Below are 24,450 nucleotides of genomic sequence, written 5' to 3'. Positions count from 1 at the left end.
AAAATAAAGAATACTGAGTCGTTTTCTCCCATGTACACGTCAAACCTACACACGCACATGTCGAAGTGGTAGCAGAGTGTATGAACCACCTGTAGATGAGTACAAAGTTTTACGTGGACAATTTCCGACAGAGACGTTTATATGAAGACTGTGTCCATTTCCGAGGCGGCAGAAATGTCTTCACGTCGCTTCTCTGTTCGCTGAGGACACCGGCGGACAAGATAAAACACCCTCACAGACTCAAGCCGTTCTGCTTTATGATATCCATGAGACAAGGCCGCTTAATTCCCATCATCCCCTAAACCCTCCTTTAGACGGGACTTAATCTCCTTTAATCTCAATTCCTTCGCATTATGTTAGAACGGAGAAACCAGTGTGCCAGGTACCGGCGCAAACCAGGTTATAACTCGCACTGCAACTTCCAAAAGCTCTTCTTATACACGTATTGTTCCTGCGAGATACTCAGAAAAGCTGTGGGATTCTATAGAGTAATCACAGTACACCAATTACACCACAAAGGCCCGAGGAGTGCCCCAGTATCACTAACGTCTATATTACATGTCCGCAGCTTGAGAAGTTGACTAACCGCGGGAAGATACATTATCCGAACAAACTAAACTATGTCGTCTAAAGCATTCCGGCCCGTGGTTTTATTACAGAGATGTGTGGAGGAGAATGGACTTCTGTAACAACATCTTCTGCGTAAAGAACTGCGACACAAAACACATTCATCGCATGTAAACATAGCTGCCCAAACCTGCTGCAAAAACACTCGCTTTCATGTCTCTGACCTGCAGGGTTAGCAGCCAACAATACAACAAAATGAACGAATTTTTCTCAAACACGTGTGGCGAATTTGATCTGTCTTTCAATAACAAACGCACTTGAGACATGGTCACTCGCTTCACAGGCGACCATATATGGAAAAGATAAGACCAAAGTCACGCTTGCTGTAAAGGGTTTGTTTTCCAGCTCGAATATGTGAAACTTTGCCGCCGACTTAACTACTTTTCAGATTATAACCTGAAGTGGATTGGGTTGAAACATAGTCGTCATTGTCACAGGCTATCTCTGTGTATGGCGGACTTAATCTCCAGTTAGATAACGCCCCTCTCTCCTAAAACCTGCCAGGAGATTAAGCTATCCGTTTAGTGGTGCGTTCCTGTGTAGGTGGAGAAGGGGGCTCAACGTCCGATATCCCCTTCCCCTCTATTCCTTTCAAGAGAAAATACTGTGAATATTCCTTTTGAATGAATAGCGATTTCAGACCTCCCGGTCACATTCAGAATTACTTAGTATTAATCAGTGTTTATGTAAAGAGGGATTCTCCGAGTCAAGATCTGTAGCTCCTTTTGGATCCCCGATTGCTTAACGCTGAGCTGTGTTTATACTGAAGAAGACACCGCTGGTGTTCACTATCAATCCATACGGGTGGTTACTGAAATGCTAATGGCAACAAAACCTTTTCATCTTAACTCACCGCAAGCGACAATGATAACTGGGGGCAGCGGTGGCTCAAAAAATTCTGATAGGAGGATTTTCAGTTTGAACGAGGTAACAGGATCATAAAGTGAAATATATCTTGACATGATAAAGATGCGCAAGCTGGTGCCATTTCTTGTATTGTGTATTGGTAGGGACAAAGCTGCGACTTGTTTTAGTTTTAAAATTTATGTTTTCTGAACATGAATCATAACACTATTGATGAAAGAGGTAGGCGAAACAATACGGTGATATGGATGATTGGAATCTCATAAGAATTTTGTCCGCCAGGTCGATGGGGGTCGTGAGAGTTCTGACTCACCGCAAGTGATTAACAGGTGGGAAAACACAATTTACCATCGATATAGCCCACGTTAAAATGTTACACATACACCTACGTTAACATACTGGGGATTTCTTTTGATCCAGTCATCTAAATCCACGGGAAAAACTATAGCGTTTCCTTGCCTAATAGAACAGGACTTAGACGGAGTGGTTAACAGGTGGCAAAACCCCATCTACTACGTCAAATGGCACAGACACACCCACACCTACGTACTGGGGAGTGTTTGAGAGAGACGGAGAGTATCCGGTCACCAGAAGTAATGGAAAAAGTGTCATTGTTTCCTCTCCTAATAAAAAAGAAGTTAGATGGAGTGGTTAACAGGTGGGGGCATACCATCTACCATTGATGGAGATATACATACACCTACATACTGGGGTATTTTTGGAAAGGCGTATCAGATCACCAGAACTAATGGAAAAAGTGACATCGTTTCCTTTGCTAACTAGAACTTAGATTGGGGGCTCAAATATACACCGGTAGAATGGCTGAAGAGAAAAAGTGAATGGAAGGAATTTTGATGTCGGCAGAACAAAGAACTAAGCTCGAATAATAGACGTTCCTTAAGCTGTAAAAAGTCTAGCGCTACTGTGTAGTCGGCACCTATTCATTTCCTAAGCCTTTCCTGGTCATGTGTATGATATTTACTACCAACATACTAAGACCACCCACCCATCCATAAAACAGGGACGGGATCCACAAATGACGGTCTAACATCCCTCTATCACTCACTGTCCTCCTACGGAACATTTCACAGAATAAACGCCACCCTTCTACAATCCCGCTGACGTTTACTAGATGTTGTGCTTTCGTCAGTCTCATAACGTGAATTCAGAGGTGATCAGTCGGCTCTCGCCATCTCAGGTTTCCCGACACACCCAGTGAGACGTCCACGGGACATTTCCACCAACCCTGACGGCCGCTCCCTGCCCGGTGTTTGCAGGACCTGACATCCACTCAAACCTGTCAACCCTACCTTGTGGGGCTGCCGCGGGAAGAATGGCTCCTCGGGTTATCTCCGCTGACCCAGAAGACCTCCCCACCTGCCATGCTACAACCGTTACCACATCACCTATTACTTGTGTTATTAAACGTCGTTTTCTCCGCTGTCGTCATGTAAACAGACAGGTGTACTGTTGAGAACAACCCCGCCCAGTAGCGTCATCATCTGCCGCTGGTACAGCCCGGCTCTCATCAGTGTCCATCAAACCTTTCTCTCCGTACCTAATATAATGATTTGCAGCGCAAAGGGTAGTAATTATGGTATTCATTAGTGAATGGGTGTCCATTGTGTGTGTGTAGTGAGCTGTGATTTTATCACGAGACCACCTACATATGCGGTCGTTTTCCTAGTAAAAACGGCGGTCAAGCTTTTGTACGTTGTCCCTAAGTGTCCTAGAGTACAAATTGGGTGTGTGTACATTATTCCTCATTAGGGCTCCAGAACATTACAGTAAATTTGTTTTGTGCTTGTAAGATGTAACGATACGGCACAGAACACAGGCTGCCAGAGACCAAGCCCTTCTAGTCGCCGCCGCTTGACGTCATACCTCTATCGCACCTGATCTCTGCACCATTATGTTCACATCTTCAGTCTTATTTTTTGAGTGAACGGCGCTACATACATGTTTTAAAATACCCTCTCCTCATCATACTGTAAGAAATTGTTTACACTAGCGGAAAATGCCTGCCTCTTGTTAGTCAACTGATAGGAGTAGACCCTCTATACAAAGGGTATAAAGGGGCCGCCCAGGTGCGCTTTTGTAGATGAAAATGTTGCTTTTTAGTATTGGGCTCGTTGGAAACCATTGACGTGGTTGTAACCCAGAAACGACAGAGACCGTTTCTTTGTCAACTGTCCAGGGCTTAGAAATCCGTGGAGGGGGCGGCTTTCTTTAGCTTTTTTCCACCCAATTGAAGTAAGCCGTGGGTTTACAGAGCACGAATTCATGAGAGGTGGCGCGTGGTGCGATGTATATCTCTGTCTGCTACAAGAAAACATGGTGATTGTGTTTGAAGAATGACTCTTTATACTCGTGTAAAAATAGCTCATTTACAAAGCACGTCAATAATGCAAGGAGAGCAGCTGTTTGGGGACAATTCTCACCTGAAAGACCCGACAAATGGACAATGAGGAAAATGCCATTAAGTTCCGTCATGACTGTTGGGTCTCTACTGTGGAGCCGTGTGGATCGTCCAAAAACGGTGACGTCGGCGTATTGTACAAATTGATACCCAAGAACCACTTAAAAGTTTCTGACCACGGCGGTCGCAACAAAGTGGGCATAGCATATCACCTGCCTCCTATAGCGCGGTCCTGGTTACGTAGAGCGCTTGTACCCAAACACGGGAACAACAAACAAGCGCGCAGGCGGGGAAAGGCCCAGCAAGTGGGTGACTTAATCATGTGTTATCCGGGATCGGGCGGGCGGGCAAGTTGAACCGACCTACTCTGCAGTTGAGAGGCGAGCAAGCATGCCGACGGCTACATCGCCGCCAGCACGACTTCCGAAAGCTAATGCCGACGGACAGGGAATGTGGTAAGTGAGTCGTCTCACCCCCTTGCGTTTCCCACGTGAATACCTGACATTCTTCTGTGTGAAACCAAGGCAATGTCGCAGGTACGGCTTCACCTGAGGAATTCGCCGCCAGACTTGGCTCAGGCCGAACGGCCACACTTTACTTCACACCCCATGTACAGGGCAGACCTCGGCCCGCGGCACAACACGGTCTAGACCGACGCAGACTGACGACACGCCGGACCTCCTGGTACCGAATGGGGGCAGAAGTGAGACTATTGGCTCTACTATTAACTGTTCTCGGAGGATATTTGGACCTGATTGTAAGCACAACAACCGCAAGCGCCCGCGTGGAGAGATCAGTACCGCCTATACATGGGGCATCGAACAATGACTGGGGACACTTGCAGGGCGTTGTGCGGTTGCGGCGCCTGTTCTGCCGCACGCGGTTTCACCTGCAGATCAACGCCGACGGGAAGGTGAACGGCACCCGGGATGACACCGCGCCCAACGGTAAGGTCACCTCCTGTCATTTTTCCCCCGTCACAACCCGGTCAGCCCGCAGGTGGGCGCGGACAAATCATCGCAATTTCGCTAATTGTAGTGCAAATAAGTCCGTGAGCGGATCCGCAGATATCTATCAAGGGGGGGATGATCACGAATCGATCGGGCACCGCGAGGTTTAAGTCCTCGGACGCACCGATAAATATTTTAAGCATCTGTAAGTGTTAAGGCCGGCACAAAAGACCTGGATATTTTCTTGTTAAAGCGTCTTTATCACGGCCTTCGGAGATTTGATAAGCCATTTCCATGTCACCTGTGGTGCCATTCCGCTCAGCCCAGTAATACCTGCAACAACGCGACAAGATGCCAATCATATCTCGCCATCAAATTGTTTTAAAGGGACCTATGGCCTCTTTAGAAGTATTTATCTCCGATCGCTGGTTAGCGTGCCTGAAATATTCACCAGTTAAGTACTTCAAAAAAGTATTTTCCCAAAATAGACCTGTATGCAGCAACTTTTAATCAATGCATTCTGCACACCCACGTGCATAATCGGGTAGTGGGAACGCCGCTCGTGTTTTCCTCGCCATTTCCACCCTTTTCTTGTCCCATTACAGAACATCCTGTTTATTTCTCTGTCATTGTGTTTCATCCTCTGTTTGACTTTTCCGTTAATAGACTATTCCTTGTCCATTCCTGCCGTTTAGCTTTGTTGGAAATGAAAGCAGTGGATGCGGGGATTGTGATCATCAAAGGTGTGAAGAGCGGCCTGTACCTGGCGATGAACAAGCGGGGCAAGGTGTACGGCTCGGTAAGTGGAACAGTAGAAAACAGGACATGAAAGAGTTTGGTTTTGATATCGGAAAACAGTCCGTCGTGTGCCGTGAAACCACTTGTTCAATAGGCGCGCTGAATGACTCTGAATAAGGGAAGGTATAGAGTGTCTCTCTGGCGCGTTCCGACTATAAAAGCACAACTTCAGACGCTTTGACAATCTTGTGTAAGCAATGTTATAGTAACTAGTTTACACAAGGTTAGAACAACAACACAACAAAACATGAATAGATGTGGTGTCGACTTTCTTCAGCGAAGGCACGCCAAAAATGTAAAGTGCAAGACGACCAGTGCATTAGTTCGAACGATCAATTTAGCCAGGCCGTAAACTGCCTTTGAAACACGTCCGCGAGCGACCGGGACCTGGTCCGGTGTCACTCCGCGGTAAGGCACTCAGGGAAAGTAACGTTCCCCGGCAAGTTAACGTAGGGGACAAGCGGAGAAGAAAGAGAGACAAATTTGCCAGCTGTATGGCCCCGGGCTAGGAAAGTGGTAACACCGGTATTCCACAGTCTGTCGCCACTTTGTTTGGCGATGACAAGCAGAGGTTTCATATCCAAACAGAGATAGATAGAATTTCCCCGGGGATGCTTGAGTTGATGAGCATTGGCATCAAGCAGGCAACACGGACGCAGTTTTGAAAACTGAAGAACATCACACGGGTGACCGACTTTGCCCCGCCAAATTGACCCGCGTTGGGCAGATGTTAGTAAAAAAATCTCCATTAAGCCGCTGTGATACTCCTCAAAGCTAGAAAAGTATTATTTCCACGTGATGGGCGTTTTGTCTGGAAGGACTGTCTGTCTGCCTGCTTGAAAGCCAAACATCGGTACGATCAGGCTAGCGAAACGGAGAGAATTTTCAGAGACAACACAACACACAATAGACGGATACAAATCAATTCCGGCGACTGGATCTACTGAGACGCCTTCTGCACAGTCTCAGATAGATATCAAGCCTTTCAGTTTACAGGTGGTTGTGTGTCTAGAAGCTTTATCATTCTCATACATGATTGATTATTGCATTTGAGATACGTGTCTTAGGACTTGGCTTACTGAAAGGGTTATAACACGACTGTCACGTCAGTGTTGTACCCTCCAGCGAAAAACGAAACACCTGCGCCACAAAGATCCTCTGTTAACATACCATCACATATCACTACCCAGCTTCGCACAGCTCTAGTCTCTGATCTTATCTCCAATCATTGTTGGCGTCTCACCTCACAGAAATGTCTCTTCCCACAGAAGAAGCTACGAGACAACTGTAAATGGTACGAAATCATCGAGGACAACAACTTCAACACCTACTCGTCGGTGCAGCATCCAAAGAAAAGACATCGCAAGGGCAAGGAAGTTAAGTGGTTTCTGAGTATTGCTAAAAACGGGAGGCCAAGAAGAGGAAAGAAGACGAAAAATACACAACGGTCGGCTCATTTTTTACCCAGACATAAAAGCGGCCGGTCCAGACGACGAAGGGACGGAATGTCACGAGCTCAGAAAAGAGGGAAGAAGCAGAAGAACTGAGACTCGACGTTCTGTGAACATCCGAACAGTTCAGACGTCCCGCCCTCGTGTGAGGCGGGGAACCTAGTAAGGATGCGCTTCGCGTCTGGATCGCTACGTGCCGCTGCTGAGTGGAAGACAGTTATATCTTCCAGGTGGAGGATTGGTGGAGGACTGGGAAAATTCTGACAACGTTTGTCGGGAGACGGAGTCTCGACCCCGAGAAATGACGAGGTAGGACTTGGTGACTTGAATCTGACCCCGACATGCTCAATTTTTAGGAACACCTGTTGTCTTTATTATGGCAACAAGTTGTGTCAGAACTGATGTGAAGATTTCATGATGTGATTTTGACTTGGCTACTTTAGGAATTTCCAGTGATGCCATTAATATAGATATATCTATAACAGTGTTCTATGTCAGAAAGAGAGAATTTATGTGTCATTTTAAGAATGGACTTAATTTCCTGACAAAGTCCAGGTATGAATAAACTATGCACCGCACCTAATCTGCCAAAACTGCCAACATTGTCAAAATATATCTAACGACTTTCATCCAATCTGTGCCTTAGTCTGGTTGGCCGTTGGGGCACCACAAATACCATCAAGTGCCTTTCTTCAAACTTCTCACTGCACCAGACCTTTATTCATTTTTATTGCTCCATCTTTCACGAGAGATTGTCTCTTACAAATGCATCGAAATTTCTTTGAATTTGATGGAGCATCATGAAGTGAACAGGGAAGGGCGCGACAGGTTCTTCACTACCGGAGTCTGCAATATTCCAGCTCTTGTCGCCACTTTCATCTCTCTTTGTCAAATGAAAGAAGGGTTTTACTCAAAAACGCTTTAGCCCTTTTTTCAGTGTGACAGAGGTTCGATGTTTTGAGCGCGCCATCGCTGTAATGTGCAGACTTCGGGTTAACTGCTGCTAACGTTATAGCTCCAAGGCCTGTTTTTAAGCCAGCGAAATTCTCTTGTCGCAGTCTTTCCATTGAAGTTTGGCAAATCTCTCGGCCTAGACACGCATGAAGAGTGTTGCCATGCGTTATGGGAAGTGTGTTATATAAACATACATATAATATTACCGGTTCTTGAACCCAAATGGTACCACTACACACGAAATGTTTGGTACTTTAAACGTGTTCAATAACCCGTGGAGCGCGTTTTGTGGGGGGCAAACCGGCAGGGCCTGTGTACTACCACCGTGGACGAAAAGATTGTCTCGCAGATTTTCGGGGTCCTGAACAAACGAAAGCACATTTGTAGCACATTTGTAAAGGACGCAGGGGTCGAGGGCACATGTCGGCTGTGAAATGGCGCATGTTGTTATTGATGGAGTGGAGAGTGACGACCATACACGGTCTTTGGCTACATTCAGTCCGGCAAAAGTGGGAGTCAGGTCCAAATTTAGTAACATGACGTTTCGAAAGGCCTGTTACCAGGGCCGGGGTTGTCAATGTGACAAAATAGACCAGTTGACCGTGTAATACATATACTTCGACTTCGTGTCTATTAACACGAGTTCCCACTTGTCTGAAGAGAGAGTTCAAACGCTGGAGAGACCTTGTTGTGAACAACATGCTCAATAGCAACAAATTAAGGGGGCCTGGTCCCGACCACGTATGCACACACAGTCGTGCTATTAAATACGTTTGGCTTGAAATTCCTTAGGGACATATATATAACCACACTTCGACATGGGAACGGTTTGTTTCGACATAATCACGTCCAAGTAAAGCCATAAGAAAAATCTGAAAAAGTCCAATTTTGGCTTCTCCCTTACTTTAACGGTACTAGATATGGAAATTCTTCCACCTTCCTTTTACATGTGTTATTCTATCACTTAACTCCTATTTGTCCTTTCCTATTTCTCATAACCTTTTATAAATAGACTGGCAAAACATGGACGTCGACAGAGAAAAGGACATAAAAACAACGCCAACTTCTTTACTATATTCACAATGCATTTCGGCGGTGCTACACACAGTATGCACCGTACCAACTATCAGCATTACCTAGATTTTATATGCAGAGTAGCCATTTAGTGGAAACTATAAAATTATCAGCTATTCGCTGAAGATGACCTGTATGGATTATATAGGTATATTAATGTTTGTGCTTGAATAACGTCTGCTGGTGTCAAACAAAATCGTGTGAAAAATTGTTCTATTGTAGTGTTAGAAATTGTGTGATGATGACCTGTATCACATACGTATGTATAGACTTATAAGCTTATTCCAGTTGAATTGTAGAGAGATGTATGAACACATACGAGACAAGAAGGTACGGATTGCTTGTCCTTAACGAACAGGGCTATCTGGTTAGTCCTTTGTAATGTGGAAATGGTGATGTCTGTGTGGTGATATGGTCATTAATGCTCTTTTGATAACCCGAAGAGGAAAACACAAAGGATTCTTCCACAACGTTTGGGTAACGTTACATCAAAATGAGCGATCAAATGTGGTGGGCTGAGAGTTACAGTTTTGTTTAGTGGCAGTGGCTGTGTTTGTGGGTCAGTAAACACCTCAACTGCCTTTTTTCTTACTTCTCTCATCCCATCTGTTCTATACACTGCTCATTGTTGATGGTGATATGATCATGCTATTACTAAATCTTGCTGATCCAAAAGTCCTTCTACATGAGTGACCTGTGAGCGACCGAACAAAAGTTTGGAAGTAAATTCGAACTTTTTTTTTACCACAACACACTGCCATGACCACATAGCCCTGATTCATTGATAAAGGAATGGACAAGTATAGAATTTTTAAAAAAAGATTCCAATCTAATTATTCTAAAAAGTGAACCTATTATACAGTGACAATGACTGTACACAAGAGTATTATATAGCCACGTATACAGCCTTAGTTACCCTTCAATGCGGTAACTGCATTCTTGCATAAATAAAAAGCTGTGTCGGGCTGCAGTGATTGTAAGGCTGAATTTACGTGAACAAAGTTTAGAACCAGAGTGACGAGTCAGACTTTAGGAACATAGAAACTATTGAATACCTCTAGAAGTGTGAGGCTTTAGATTTATACGCATGTTCAAGAAATTGAACAGTAATTCTAAGTTTTGTGTTTGCGACATATCTTTGAGGAATGTGTGCTCCTTTTTTTTTCTAACGCTGTATTCCTAATTTATTCAATATGTATTTATTGTGTACACGGGCGCGCTACTTGTGGTTGATACAAGAATGTTCTTATTTTTGTACATACTGCAATTTTTTTGTTTTACTTGCCGGGATATTTAATTTTCCATTACGTTTTGTGTAAATTTCTAAGGTATTTTTGGGCATTTTGTGTCCACGAGTTGTGAATAAAGTCATGCAGTTTATCGTCACATTGAAACATGTTTTGTCTCCTTTCTTGGTCAACTGTTTCTTGCAAAGTTTTCTCCTGCGTCAAAGTCACCGTTGTCGCTTCCCCACAGCTCCTTCTACCAGGGCAAATATATGTTCAAAAACTGAGTAAGCACATCCTCCTTCGCAGGGCTAAAATCCTCCGGTTCCTTCGGGTTTTAAAACCCGAAGGAACCGGGGGATTTTAGCCCTGCGAAGGAGGATGAGTAAGCAAAGAGCGGATCAGAATAGTTTGTAGGAAGAGAAATGAAGAACTTGAACAAAGCTGAGAAGCAAAATTGGGTATGAACGAAATGACAAACTGTATCCCTAACATTGATATTGGTCCGTAAAAAAGTAATGGGTACTATTTTGTAGCTACCATACGGTCAATGATAAAAGTTAGACAAATGAAAGTTGTTACAGTGAATTATCAGAAGAGACAGGGCATATGCATGTCACGTCAAAATGCCGAGATGTTGTACAGATAAAGTGAAAATATTGAACTGATCAATATTTATCGTCTCGGTCGTTTCATTGAATACAAATCAGCATATTTTTTGCTAAGTCGTATCGGCACCGTTACCGAACCTTGCGAACGCAAAATCATTGCAGTGCCCGTAAGATGTTACCCAATAATAGCTCATAGAACTGCAAATTTGATGTACACTGCAGATTTATGAAAATAGCGACGTGGCGTGGATTATTTGAACAGTAGTTAAAAATCTGCGTGACACGGCACAGTTTAAGTCAAGAAATTACGATGAATGTGCTCCGGTTTCAGTCGTCACTTTTTATCCGCTCTCTAAGACGTAATGAGAGCCCCTGGGAAAGACATGAAGGAGCCAGAATTACCAGGGCTACTAATCAAACCCCACAGACCGACTTATATAATCATTAATCGGTGAACAAATCATGGAGTGGCGACGTCACCAAGTTGTATCTACCTTTGTTTGGCTCTTCAATTTCGTGCGAATGTTGAATTTCTTAAATCCTTCTTCTTTGGTCATCCTTGTCACGAATGGAATAAGCAGAAATGCTAGAATATATGTATAGGCATAAGATAAGATAAGAAACGGAAAAAAGGTCGTCGAAAATAACATACATACTACTACACGACTATTTAGGTCGTGTTGCTCCAGTGAAGAGTGACGTACCATATTAAAGAAGAGTCGAAAAGTTTACTTCGCCCTCTAAAAATCCACAAGGCAATTAGCAAAGAGCCCAATTGTACTGAATAACTGCTGACGGACGCCTCTTTGAAATTTTCGGGGAAAGCAAATGATTTATGTGCTTTTAAGTATACACCTACGCCCTCTGGGACACGTGCACCGCATTACACTTTTCCCCACGGTACTCTCTGTAATTTATCTGAAGTCGCCACACGGCGCTCGTGTATATGCCTCCTGACGGTAAATGTAGCCGTCTGTTCTGCAAATCATCCGAATCCGAATGTTGCTCACAGCTTAAGTTAATCTGTTGAGTCAAACGTGATTGATTACCGATATATAATTTCTGTGAATAATTTATGTGAGTATATAGTATTAAGTCAATGTTGTTTTAAATGGATTAGGTTGAGACAGTGCGACCGGGGGGAACTGAATGCGATTAAGCGAATTTACATACCATGTTTACAGTTGGACCCAAAATGGCGGCTGTCATGACAAGATTTTCGCAGGCTGTCACCTCTACCGTTGTCCGATCCTTGTGTCACGATCATATACTGCTTCGATCGGGAACAGCGTATCTGCCAGCTTTTGTCCAACACAGGACTGTATATGAGTACACATTGGACAAACCAGAAGGCGCGAAGGAATTTGTATACACGCTGCGGAAGATGGAGCGACAGACGCTGCTTCTAGAGTTGCAGAAGTTTGAATCACAAGAGGGCCAAGGTATCCATATCTGTTGCTCTACGATTCCTTATCTGTCCACTAGATTTAATTATTATTATTCTGTAGAATTGTTGAGAATAGGGACATTCATGTCCAGGAACCGTGCAATTAATTTCAGCTCGAACATATAGTAGTATATGACGCCATTGCGGACCGCAAACATAACGGTACGTGATACTCGACTCAGTTGTTTATGTGTGGATCATGATTAGGTTTGTGGTTTTCCGATTTGGGGCGTTGTTATTTCAGACAGACTAGATGCGTATGGTCACTTACCCATGTTGGTCTTTTTTTCCAAAGTCACAAAGCTGGCCCTGAGTAATATACCCAGGAATACCAGTATAGTACATGTGTATTCAGTTGGTCAAAGGGGTTAATTAGCCTTTTCATTTGCGTAATTGTAACAGTTAACATGTCATTAGTACTAAAAGCTACACCATTGTTTTGGTAAATGAATATGGCTTCACTTAAGGTAAAAGCAATTTGCAAGTCTCCATGCAAAAGGTCTAAAACAAATTGGACTTGGAAAATATTTTTGGTAATTACTAAAGTAATGTCACGACCCATCAGGATTTGAGTAACCAAGGAAACAAAACTTGTAACATTAATTATCTTTCTGTGGCCACCTTCACAGTCTCTTGAGCTTGAAATTGAATTTCTTTTGACCAAATTGGTCTGCACTGTCCATGGCAGCCACCCCGTAATTTTCCATTCCAGAAAGGAGATATATCATGTGTTTAACACTGCCATGAACCGGACCACTGGAAACTGTAAGGGTGCCTTTGATACTGATAGCACAAATACAGCCATGACAGCATGTTTACATGACCATGGAAGGACAGAATCTGGGAAAGACCAGGAAAGGATCCATCTCAACCTTTATAATGTAAACCTGCAGGACAGAAGCAGCTGGAGGTCTGCCACCAAACATCGATGTCCAAAGTAGCAAGCATGCCCAACCTTCACACTACAGGGAAAAACTAGATGCTAAAGTGGATAGTGAGCTCGAGTGTTTGTGAGCTAGACTCTGTGTGTGTGTACAGTGCTGAATTGTCAGTACTTGCAAATAACCAAGTTTCATGTTTCCCAGGCTAACATGAGCTATTCCATTTAAAAAGGTCAGAGGAGAGAAACATTCATGAATAAATGCAATATGGAAGATATGATCATGATACATGTAACCCTTTCCTGAGATCTTTAATATGTTTTATTATGTTAAAAATGTTTTTTCTGAATTTTGTTTTAAGTTTTATACCTTGAAAAGTTGAAATGTTAAATTTTGTTTGTAGTGTTACTGTATGTCATTTCTCTTGCAGGGAATCCATCTATTAGACCAACATCCAGACAGTTATGGCTTGGTAAGTCTGTCCAAATGTCAGACCAATAACATTGACTTGCTCACAGCCTCAAGCTCACACAAAAGTCAGAACTGTAACAATCAAACAGGGATTTCTCCTCTGAGCAAGGTCACTTACTTCCTAGTATAAGTAGATAAGTGACTCTTCTGCTTGATGAACCCATTACCATTTCATTATCTTTTTGTTGATAATGATGACAACACCACAACAGAAATCATACATGCATGTGCTTTATGTATTGTAAGGATTGCTTTGACATGAAACTAACAAGTGTTGATATGAGTTCTGAATGTATGTATGTTTTTCTATTCCTTCCAGTTGCCACACACAATATCTTGCCGTTCATAGGCTTTGGCTTTCTGGACAATGCTGTTATGTTAGTTGCAGTATGTATGGTTCTTATTGTATTCAGTATCATAGATATTTTCATTTGTATTTGCATACATCACAATATATGAACATTTGCATGAAGGTATCTTTTGATTGTGATTTGTGCATGGATATTATCTATTCTTGAAGTGAGAGGCTTATCTGTAAAAGAATAGCTGTTAACCTTTAAATTGCTTAAATGTAGATTCCCTTTCAGTTTGGATGATGTATGTTTAAAACAGCAGAGTCCTAGGCTCTTTGTATTTTATCAAGAAAGTTGAATCCCTGAAAACCCAGTTGTCCATGCATGGATCAATCTGCACACGATTTGCGTTTTTTTTCTTCTTATAATGGGAATGTGCACTCCAAGGAATTGACTTCAATACAAAACCTTTATCATTTTTCTTTCAAACTGAATGAAATTAATGCATCTCAAACTTGAAGGTACTATATAATTGCAGGTTGATGATACATGATTGTTAATGTATATATGCACAGCTCCTAGATGCACATGGATGAAATACACCATTTTTCTTGCTTTAAATTTCTTGTTGTAATACATTGGTTTCTACAAACTGCACTTGACAGCCTGCTATAAGAATGCTTCAGGAAATTTCTTGATATGATACCCTTTATTGATAACACAATTATAAAGGAAGATGCTTATAGTTTGTCTCCAGCTGCTTTCTGCTGAAGCAGTTATTGCTTTTAGGAGTAAATAGTTTTGTGGGTTATATCATTTTCCAAGGCAAGAATATTTTCATACCATTGTAATAACTGGGACTGCCATGTTGTTCATTTTCCATTGCATGTTATTATTACTGTAGTAGACTAATTAAATTATCAGCCACACTGCCTGAAAGTCAGCGTAATGTAATGTAATGTAATGTAACATTTCCCAATAAAGAAACAGACTATATAGTAACGATGAAAGCTTCAACTTGGGTATATTTTTATGGTTAGGCTCTATGGTAGATTAATATTTATAGTGCTGTTTTAAAAACATTGAAGATCCTTGTTTCCTGGTAGGCTGCTGTATTTGTGAGTGATACAGAAGAGAAAATGTCAGAGGATTTGTCAGAGTACCGGTATGTATGATGAATGAAATAACTGAAATGAGGTACCATTTCATAAAGAAATGTTAAGGAAAAGATATGTGCTATGGGTCCTTGTCTCCTGGAGTTGAGTAACCTTTCCATGATATGCGGTAACTTGATTTTAATGAATTTTTTTTCCATTTCAGGGTGATTATATAGATGTGACAATAGGAACCGCTTTAGGCATCTCAACATTAGCTGGTAAGAATTGCTGTTGCTATTACGTAGGGCAGTAGTTATCTTTCTTCCAGCCAATCCTTCTTTAGGCTAGTATTGCAAAGGCTGATTTCCTTGCTTGTAAAAGTCCTTCCAGCATACTAAAGTCCATGTTTGTGGACTGTAAAAGCTTTCAGCCTGATGTAGATTAAGGGGCTGATATGGTGCACTGTACATGTAAGCTGATTCATGCATTTCCTCTTTTCTAGCTGCTGGATTGGGCAACTTGTTATCAGACCTATTTGGACTGGGGTAAGTTACTTTATCTTGTGAGGCCACACCAATTTAATTTGTTGGTTCTTGGATTTTTTCAGAACAAATACGAAGCGACAGGGCGAAAAATAAAAATAAAAACAGGTCTAGGCATACTATTATAGCCCCAAATGCTACAATAGGAGCCATGAAGTTAACACAAAGGGCTGGGTTAATATTCATACAATGAATTTTGAACTTTTAATAAAACCACTGCATTGATAGATGGAAAAACTGTAACAAGAAAATGACTTTCCTAAACTGTTGGGGGCAAAATATGAGCATATTTGAGTTGATTCAGAACCAGAATCTTTTTTCTTTTTTTGCAAATCAGAAAAAAATGAAGAGGAAAATCCGAGAACCAACATATTAAATTGGTGTGGCCTGAAGTAGATATATCGGAATTAATGTGAAGGCAAAGTATTGTACTGACTACAGTAATTCAAGGCAGGTATCATGAATTATATCATTTATAGTGTACAGTACTTAAATTTTGCCTGGAAGGTGGCTTGTTTCAAAGAACATGGAATCAAGAATGCTAAGAAAATGAAATCAGTTATAACTTGGCAAACAAGTGGTGAAGATAGTTACTTTCTGACCCACGAGTGAACAGTGTCTTCATCACTCCTACTGCACCCAGATAGCTTTAAAGCTGCTCTGAGCAATTTACCGGTTTATTGAATTATTGATAAGACAAGCTAAGACAGTGGGAGCTGATACAGTGATAGCTGGCAAGAACTGCGCTGTCAAACCTCCACATCTGAAGTGCAAGCACGTCTCACCCCTGCAAGGTGAAGAACAACTGACGATAAACCAGATTTACGTGATGTATGTGCTGAGCTCAGGCAGAGGTTTTGTGTCCCAGATGCATCAATCTGCAAGGTTTACTTCAAAGTATTATGTGCTTTTATTTTACAGAGCAGCGAGCTATGTTGAAGTGCTTGCATTAAAAGTGGGGCTCCCCTCACCAGAGCTAACTCCTCAACAACTGGACATGTCTTCTTCAAAATGGGCATCAAATCTGGTACATTTTCAATATTCTTCATGGTGTTATTATAATCTGAATGTAAAAATCAGGTTTATTCCTGCTGTTAATGGCTACTCACCCTGACTGATTCACAGCTGGTCTTGCGTGTCAGTGCACATGTTCTGTTCATCTACTTGTGTTATTACTCTGCAATTACTAATGTATCGTCTTACTTTGTAAAATCAACACATTTCAGAATGTTACGATCGTGTTACTACCGCAAAGTTGCTTGAATGAATAAAGTTCAAGTTGACTGCAGAAAGAAACTTCCCAGTGGAGCATGCCCCTTGACCCAGTAGATTCCACACACCTGCGGCACCTGCTTGACACAGGGCTCTTCTCCATCCATCAAACTGACAGGACAGATTACAAGTTAGACTGGAGAGACCCCTGTATTCACTTGAGATGCATAATGATAACTTTAAAAAGTTATTGCAGTCTTGCAGTTTGAGATGCATAAGGCCACACCAATTTAATTTCTTGGTTAACGGATTTTTCTACGAAAATAATGGAGCGGGTGGGTGAAAAAAAAATAAAAATAAAAACAGGCCTAGGCATCGTATTATGGCCCAAACTGGTATGATAGGAGCCATGAAGTCAACACACCAGGCTGGTTCAAAATTTAAACAATGAATTTTGAACTTTTAATGATACCATTGCATTGAAAGATGGAATAACTAACAACTAGGATGAAAAGGACTGTTTTCAACTGTTCAGGACAAAATATGAGCATTTTGCAGTTGATTTTGGATTTTTATTTTTATTTGCAAATCAGAAAAAAATGAAGCGGCGAATCCGTTAACCAAGAAATTAAATTGGTGTGGCCTAATGATAACTTTAAAAAGTTATTGCAGTCTTGCAGTTTACATTGTTCTAGTCCTCAACAAGTCCCCATATTTTCTGCAGGGTCGTGTTTTTGGTGTGACAGTCGGCTGCCTCCTGGGGATGTTGCCGCTCTACTTTCTCCCAAGACGAGAGAAAGATGAAAAGGATGGTGACAGCCAAGAAGCTCCAACAAAAACAGAATAAGACCAGCTGTGGACAAAATCAATGGTCTCGGCTGACTGAAATACTTAAACACATTTTTTTAGGAAAAGCAGGTGTAGTAAGGGTCCAAACAAAAGAGTGCCATGCACAGGTGGACTATCGGCACCTGTAGGGACTCAACCATAGGGTAGTTGCTAGTCTTAATGTTATTAATGTTAAATGGGGATTTTGTAGGACAACAGAAATATATTGAAATGGAGAACTATGTTACAGACTAGCCCAAATGCTTTGGGAATGCTGTGGATCAGATCTGCCTAATGTAGCAGGACTTAGTGTTTTGTTGGGCAGCTATCTTTACAAACACCTAAATATGTAATTCGTATGAATTGTGTGTAATTTCTAATGTGTAATAGTTTCTGTCATATTTATTTATTTTGCCTCTGTGTTGCCTTCTCTTCCTTGTCTTGACATATTGTATAGTCAGCATTTGGTTAACCTCTATCCCTTTGGGATTAACACACTGCTCTTCAGCATGTAGAATCAATGTCAATCTAGTACTTAAACTGGAAGAAAGAGGATAGTTTGAACCTTTAGAAGCCAATGAACTCTTAATGTCAACCCCTAGAAAAGATTAAGGATGTCTACCACTGTGAAGATCAAAACCACCCAGATTTGTTGCCAAATATGAAGCCAGTGGGATGACATGGGAAACCAATAGTAGGCTAGGGTTTGAGGTTTTAAAAAACTGTCCTTTGTGTCATAAGATGTGTAGCAGTTGTCTGTTGAAAAAGAGCTAGCATTCATTTTATTTTACATTTTGGAAAAGTAACATTTTATGCAGGGAATTTTAGTGTAGTTCACTTTTGCTTATTTGTTTTAAGTGGAAGTTATTTTTAGTTATGCATGATAAAAATTTTGTATTGAAGATAAATAGCAAGAGGAAAGTAGAGGTAGATTTGGCTAATTTTCAAGAATAATCTTGGATAGTAAATAATTGGATGAAGGGTTCTCAAAGTAAGGGTAGATATTTTCAGAAAAGATACACATAAAGCTGTTCTAAAATGTCATGATTGTGAACTTTTGTATATACCCGGGTCACTGTACTTTGTAATATTACATGATAGAGATCTAAATATTACATGGTGTTATAGAGATAGATGTATGGTACAGTGTAGGAAAGTTATTTTTGCTGGGAAAAGTGCAACTAAGTCTTTCACTCACCTCTCCCATTATTACATTAATATATTGTGCAATAGTCAATGAAGTGGGGATTTTTCTATTTTGTTTGCAGTAGAAATGCCACTTGAGCCTGTCAATGAAGGGGAACAAAGCATCAGTACAAATGTTTTCGCAGACAGATTACATCTGCTTGATTTGACATTTTGCCTGGTTTGCTTGAAGTGAGTCAGACAGTAATAATATGTTTTGACTGTGCAGTTAACTCTATAAACACAGCAGATTAACCAGACAGGTCTACTCTACAAAGGAAAATATGTGAACATCTGAAGTTACAATCTGCACAACTGGCTCCACCCCCCACGCCCAAACAAAGAACAGTCCTGTTTTGTCATCTGTCTTGTCTTCCCAGTTGCATTCTTTTTATGAAGCTTTGCAGTCAAAGACAGCCTCTGTCTGTGGTCCTTAATCTATTTTTGACTACTTTCCTTTGGTACTGTCCTTGGTGCTGATTCTGTATTCTAATGGCTACCAGGGCTTGATGGCTCACTATACTAACCAGTCTGCTACTAGATTTCAGTCACTGTAATCCATACTCTTCATGCTGATTGGTCACTACCAGGCTGTTTGATGAACTTGAAAAGCAAAGGCCCTCTCTGAACGCATTGACAGAGAAACCACTCAAATGTAATGACTTACTGGTTAGGAGCAGTTAGGTCTGTGTGTAGCTTGACCACAGGTTGGATTTGTGTACTTGTTACTCATTAGTGTGCAATGCAATAAGTGTAAATAAAGGATACATTTGCTTGGTCTGTGAGAAAAGAAACTTTTTATTGGCCTATTGCTTGCCCAGTGTTCACTGTAATGAATACAGTGCTGTCAATATTACTCTATGACTGGAGTATAGGTTTTTTTAAAGATAGCAAAAGAAAGATTGTGCAATGCAAATGTTGCAAATAACAAGCAGTATTTATGTACTTTCTGGTTATTTTTTTATAGCAACTACAAACATTTCTTTGTAAACATCATGACTTGGAAAATTCCTTTTTGAAATATCCTAACTTGACAAGGCATATCTCAACACATGTAACATGTATGGTATAGGAGTACATACATTAATGATATGTGTATGTAATCAAAGTTCTTATTGCAATGAAGATGTTCAGGGGCAAGTGCTAAAGAGTCTGAAAATATGTTTTGGTGAATTTTGTGAGTACAGACCATGTCCTTATGTTGTTTTGATGTACTCATGACTTTGAGTCATGTCTCTGTACCACTGTGAGATTTATTTTGTGTTTGTACCACAAAGTGCCTGTTTTTGCAGTCTGTGATTCTGGATCTAATCAGATGTATGAAATGGCAGTGCTTTCACAGAACATGATAAACATCATGTAAGAGCTTCTCCAGTATTTTTGGTGGGAAGGAAGGCAGATTGAACTCAGAAGAGAAAGAAGGTGTGAAGGAAGGCAGTGTCTGTCCAGCTGATGATAAGAGAAATGAATGGCATGGGAGGGAGTGTGTGGCCCCTAAAACTTCCTGGGGACTACCCTGTTGTAAAAATAACACATTTACTGCTTTGTTTTTTGCCACGGCTGCTGTTTACTGTCAGCACGCATGGCAACAATTTCTTGAATGAATTTATTTATGAGCTATACTGATGTTTATTTTTATTTGATAAAATTTCCGCAGAAATCTTGGACGTCTAAAAATGTAGTAGTATTGCTCCTGTGGTGTTTAGTGTTAATGTTGGAGACATCATCCAAAGGATTGTTTCACTTTACAAAATAATGCACTGCCCCGCATTACTGCATTAATGTCTCATTAATGTCTATCATAGCAGAAACGTGAATAACCAATGTTATTGGCAACCTGACCTTGTACAAGCATAACAGACCTGGAATGAATGCTTCATACTACCAAGTTCAATATGTGGAATCTACAGAATGAGAAACTGGAGTCGATGTGCTCACTTCAGCTGTACTTAACATTAAGTTGGGTGCTAATATATAGAGGTGGCCACAACAAGGAGGAGCTTGAGAAATTGAAATGCATTAAAGGACTAAGACTAAGATGGTGAAGAGTGGTGATAATGGTGGATACATGTAATAATACAGAACAAATGACTATTGAAACAAAAATATCTGATGTCCCGTCACCCCTAGTGTGGTGGTTTATTCCATATTGATTTATTATACAAATTGAGTGGGATTGTTTTACAGAGCATAAGATATTAGGCTATATACTTGCCATTGAATTTGCAGAAGGTGTTAACTGTTGTACCTGCCTCACAAGCTTTTATTTCAAATGCACAGAGGAGAGAAAGTATGTCTGTATTGGTCCTGATCATTAAAAGCAATAATATGGCATCTGTGGGATTTGGTGTGGTGCTTGTATTGAACTGTATGTTTAATCTTTCTTCATCTGTTCATGTCTTGCTAGTCTTCCAGAACTGACAACTAGATCCTGACAATCATAAGGATACAGAACATACCATATCTAGAGGGGTCGGCAACAACCTACTGTGACAAACATGTATGAATATGTGGGGTTTTGAATCCAATAAATGTCTGAAAGTTGGACTTCTATCTGCTCATTACACGAAAGATAATTATCAATTAGCAATACATCTGGTTAGAAGAGAAAGACATGGTATCAGTATACTGATGTGTGTATGAAATAAAAAGGTATCTGGACTAGATGCACTGAAGTGGACTATAAAGAGAAGTTTGACTCTGACAATTATGTCTTAACAGGCCGCTATTCTTGTACAGTAAACGATGCTGATTCCTGTTGGGTTTTGCCGTTACGTTGGTAGGTACTGCGTGTTTACTGACACATGCTCTTCCTCACTCTGTCAGTGTTTGCACGACTGATCATGTTGTAGGGGTAGAACGGGTCCATCTGGCTGACAGTGTCCAGCTCAGCCATCTGGGAGATAGTTGAAGGAAGAGTAACATGGTGAGCTTAAAGATACATGTAATAAATGGGAATGTGACTTAAGTTCTCTTATGCGGAATGGCACTAATGTTCTCTTATGTGTAACGCTGTCACACTAATATTGCCTTGTATACAAATGTACGTAGCAGCCTGACTAAATGCAGTATGCAAACGTTTTGAGAGAGTTCTGCTCGCTCCCTTACCTGTTCCTCCGAGATCTCCCAGCCAGTGGAGGCGCCCATGTTGTCCTCCAGCTGCTGCAGGGTTTTCGCGCCGATGATGACAGACGACACCACGTCCTTCTGCAGCAGCCAGCGTAGCGCAACCTGCGCCACAGTCTTACCTGAAAGCGATAATCATGATCAGCATTACATTTAGAAAAAAAATCTCCTTTCTAGCCCATGATATAATAAATATAAAGACATAGGTCGGGCCATAGACAAGGCAAACTAACGGAAGATTATGCTGATTGCAACACTCGCAACATGTGTAATTGGTCTTTGTTTTCTAATCGTGCATGTGATGAAAGTGATACACTACCGGTAATTCTACAGTGTCTCCCCCTTGTCAGCAAAGAGATCACCATTATCAGATGTTAACCTCACCATTCTCCTCAGCAACTTTCTTCATGACATCAAGGATGTCCCAGGTCTTGTCATCTTTCTTCGCCTTCTCGAAATCCGGGGCCGCTTCGAAGACCCTCCCGGTCTTTGTGGCGTGTGAGATCCTGGATCCTTCGGGCGCATCAGCTTCTCTTTTGAACTTTCCAGTCAGCAGGCCTCTGTCAATAGATATGTACAGAGTCTGTGCTAGATGAATAAGAAATCCTAAAGCAACAGGCGTCATTTTCTACTTTAGCCATGGATTTTGCCAAAGGATCAAAGGATATATGAAACGAAATTCATTTCTAACTTTTCATATCAGTCATGTCAAAATGTCTCCAACAAATATTAAAACAAAAAGGCAATAACTATTCGACGCACCCTCTGAGCGGGCTCCACGGGATGATGCCGATTCCCTCCCGCCTACACACGTCGGTCAACTCCCACTCTATCCCGCGGCACAGCAGGCTGTACTCCGCCTGAAATTACACCATCATGACTTAGTTCTTCACCGATTTTTGGTGATTTTTCCTCACTGTCGGTAAACTATTCGTTAACAAATCGTTAAGTCAATGCCTAATGGCCACTGCATGGCAAATAACTTCCCGATAGCAACATCCACTTGAGACTACGGCTCACCTGAAGAGATATCCACTTGTTGAGTCCCATGGACTTGCTCAGATCAACAATCTTCTGGAGCTGCCAGCCTTTGACGTTACTGGCGCCCACGTAACGCACCTTCCCTGCGCGCACCAGGTCATTCAGAGCCGACAGCGTCTCTTCCAGAGGGACGGCCTCGTCCCACATGTGGATCTAACGTGGTGACACGGATGATTAGGGGATAGCTATAACCAATAGTTTCATGCATATGCTGAGACCAATATCTGAAAAATCTGAAAATATGGAGTTTGCAATAAGACGGGCTCTACCATTAAGCCTCGGTCACGACCCGCCGTGCGTGCTTTTTGTCCGTACGTTTTATTGGGAGGCCATGGCCACGTCTGCTACGTTTTTCTGAAAACGTGGGAAGGAGTGGCGTCGACGCACGTCACTCGCACGGTTGCACAAGGTGTAAGAGTGTGGTCTGCACGCCACGTCTAGCCGTGAGCGGTTGCGCGTATCGTTCGTTGCGCAACTGGTGAGTTGTACGTGCTTACAACGTAAGATCTCTGTGCGATTGCAACTTTACCGTAAGGAGGCCGTACTCACACGTGCTTCTTACGTACGGGGCACGCGCGTCGCCCGTACTCGCACAAACAGGTGGTGAATCCGCAGACCGCACGCAAAAAAGTTTTACATGCACGAAAAGTTCTACGGCGTGTCTGCGTGCTCCAAAATTCGTACGATTCTGTACGGAGGCGGTACTCACCACTTACGGATCCCCTACGTTTGCCCACATGTACGGTGGGTTGTGACCGAGGCTTTAAATACACCTTCTTCTTTTTTACCAGATCATTTATGGCGAGAATAATATACAAGTACGAAAACCACCAGGAAGGCGAACTGCAAGCATCATACTTTGAAAATGTTGAAGGAACAAAAATACGAAAGAGCAGCTAACAACCGACTCTACCCACCTGGTACAGGTCCACATAGTCTGTACGGAGCCTGCGCAGACTGTCGTTTATGGAATGCATGATGTGATGGCGGCTCAGCCCCCAGCGGTTGATGTCCTTCCCGGTGTTGAACCGGACTTTGGTGGCCACAACAAACTTCTCTCGCTCCTGCCTGAAATGTAGGACATCTCAAAAACATTAACACTTTCCTCTTGACTGCGTTTTGGCACACTAACTTACAAGATAGACATCCAGATTTTACAAACTTCTTTCCCCCATTCTTACACTTTTCAGGTTTTAGAATGAGCCATCAAATGTATCTAGAAGACAGTACAGACTAAACACCACGAGATACTCACTTTTCCAGCCAGGTGCCGATGTACTCTTCAGACGTGCCTGACGCATAAATGTCTGCCGTATCGAGGAAGTTTCCTCCCAGCTCCGCGTAGCGATCCAA

General features: G+C 41.9%; 3 protein-coding genes across 4 annotated transcripts in view; 2 read left to right on the top strand and 1 right to left on the bottom strand.

The window, feature by feature from the left end:
* Nucleotides 1-3,761: 3,761 nt before the first annotated feature.
* Nucleotides 3,762-8,127, top strand: LOC109480895 (fibroblast growth factor 22-like). Its single transcript, XM_019783230.1, has 3 exons — nt 3,762-4,857; nt 5,556-5,659; nt 6,927-8,127. Exons 1-3 carry the CDS (start codon nt 4,602-4,604, stop codon nt 7,203-7,205), a joined length of 639 nt encoding a protein of 212 aa, XP_019638789.1. The 5' UTR covers nt 3,762-4,601; the 3' UTR covers nt 7,206-8,127.
* A 4,029-nt stretch (nt 8,128-12,156) lies between these two features.
* LOC109480894 (transmembrane protein 65-like) lies at nt 12,157-19,707 on the top strand. Its single transcript, XM_019783229.1, has 7 exons — nt 12,157-12,416; nt 13,733-13,774; nt 14,093-14,160; nt 15,387-15,441; nt 15,666-15,708; nt 16,627-16,732; nt 17,642-19,707. Exons 1-7 carry the CDS (start codon nt 12,170-12,172, stop codon nt 17,762-17,764), a joined length of 684 nt encoding a protein of 227 aa, XP_019638788.1. The 5' UTR covers nt 12,157-12,169; the 3' UTR covers nt 17,765-19,707.
* A 3-nt stretch (nt 19,708-19,710) lies between these two features.
* The window catches only part of LOC109480893 (uncharacterized oxidoreductase YajO-like), a 5,534-nt gene continuing 794 nt past the window's right edge, over nt 19,711-24,450 (bottom strand). Inside the window, exons 1-8 of one of the 2 annotated variants that reach the window (XR_002140864.1) lie at nt 24,353-24,449; nt 24,015-24,165; nt 23,077-23,250; nt 22,819-22,916; nt 22,441-22,616; nt 22,039-22,178; nt 21,626-21,826; nt 19,711-21,360 (exon numbers count right to left, since the gene is read on the bottom strand). Coding sequence is in view for 1 of the 2 variants with exons in the window: in XM_019783227.1 (XP_019638786.1) it covers nt 21,725-21,826; nt 22,039-22,178; nt 22,441-22,616; nt 22,819-22,916; nt 23,077-23,250; nt 24,015-24,165; nt 24,353-24,450 (939 nt within the window). In the remaining variant the exon portion in view is untranslated. Of the gene's footprint in view, nt 21,827-22,038; nt 22,179-22,440; nt 22,617-22,818; nt 22,917-23,076; nt 23,251-24,014; nt 24,166-24,352 lie in introns of both variants that reach the window. The other variant, XM_019783227.1, reaches the window with a different exon arrangement.

This window comes from Branchiostoma belcheri, unplaced genomic scaffold (genome assembly GCF_001625305.1).
Source record: "Branchiostoma belcheri isolate BF01 breed outbred unplaced genomic scaffold, Haploidv18h27 scaffold53, whole genome shotgun sequence".
In the NCBI taxonomy this organism is placed as follows: Eukaryota; Metazoa; Chordata; class Leptocardii; order Amphioxiformes; family Branchiostomatidae; genus Branchiostoma; species Branchiostoma belcheri.
Note: the sequence above shows the minus strand (reverse complement) of the source record. Positions and strands in the feature narration are given on the sequence as shown.

Bases quoted from the DNA above. Each gene is read 5' to 3' on its own strand.
- LOC109480894 (XM_019783229.1), top strand. From the start codon at position 12,170: ATGGCGGCTGTCATGACAAGATTTTCGCAGGCTGTCACCTCTACCGTT. The intron at 15,442-15,665 runs GTAAGAATTGCT...CCTCTTTTCTAG, and splicing joins AGGCATCTCAACATTAGCTG to CTGCTGGATTGGGCAACTTG. The intron at 15,709-16,626 runs GTAAGTTACTTT...TTTATTTTACAG, and splicing joins TCAGACCTATTTGGACTGGG to AGCAGCGAGCTATGTTGAAG.
- LOC109480895 (XM_019783230.1), top strand. From the start codon at position 4,602: ATGGGGGCAGAAGTGAGACTATTGGCTCTACTATTAACTGTTCTCGGA. The intron at 4,858-5,555 runs GTAAGGTCACCT...CCTGCCGTTTAG, and splicing joins GGATGACACCGCGCCCAACG to CTTTGTTGGAAATGAAAGCA. The intron at 5,660-6,926 runs GTAAGTGGAACA...CTCTTCCCACAG, and splicing joins GGGGCAAGGTGTACGGCTCG to AAGAAGCTACGAGACAACTG.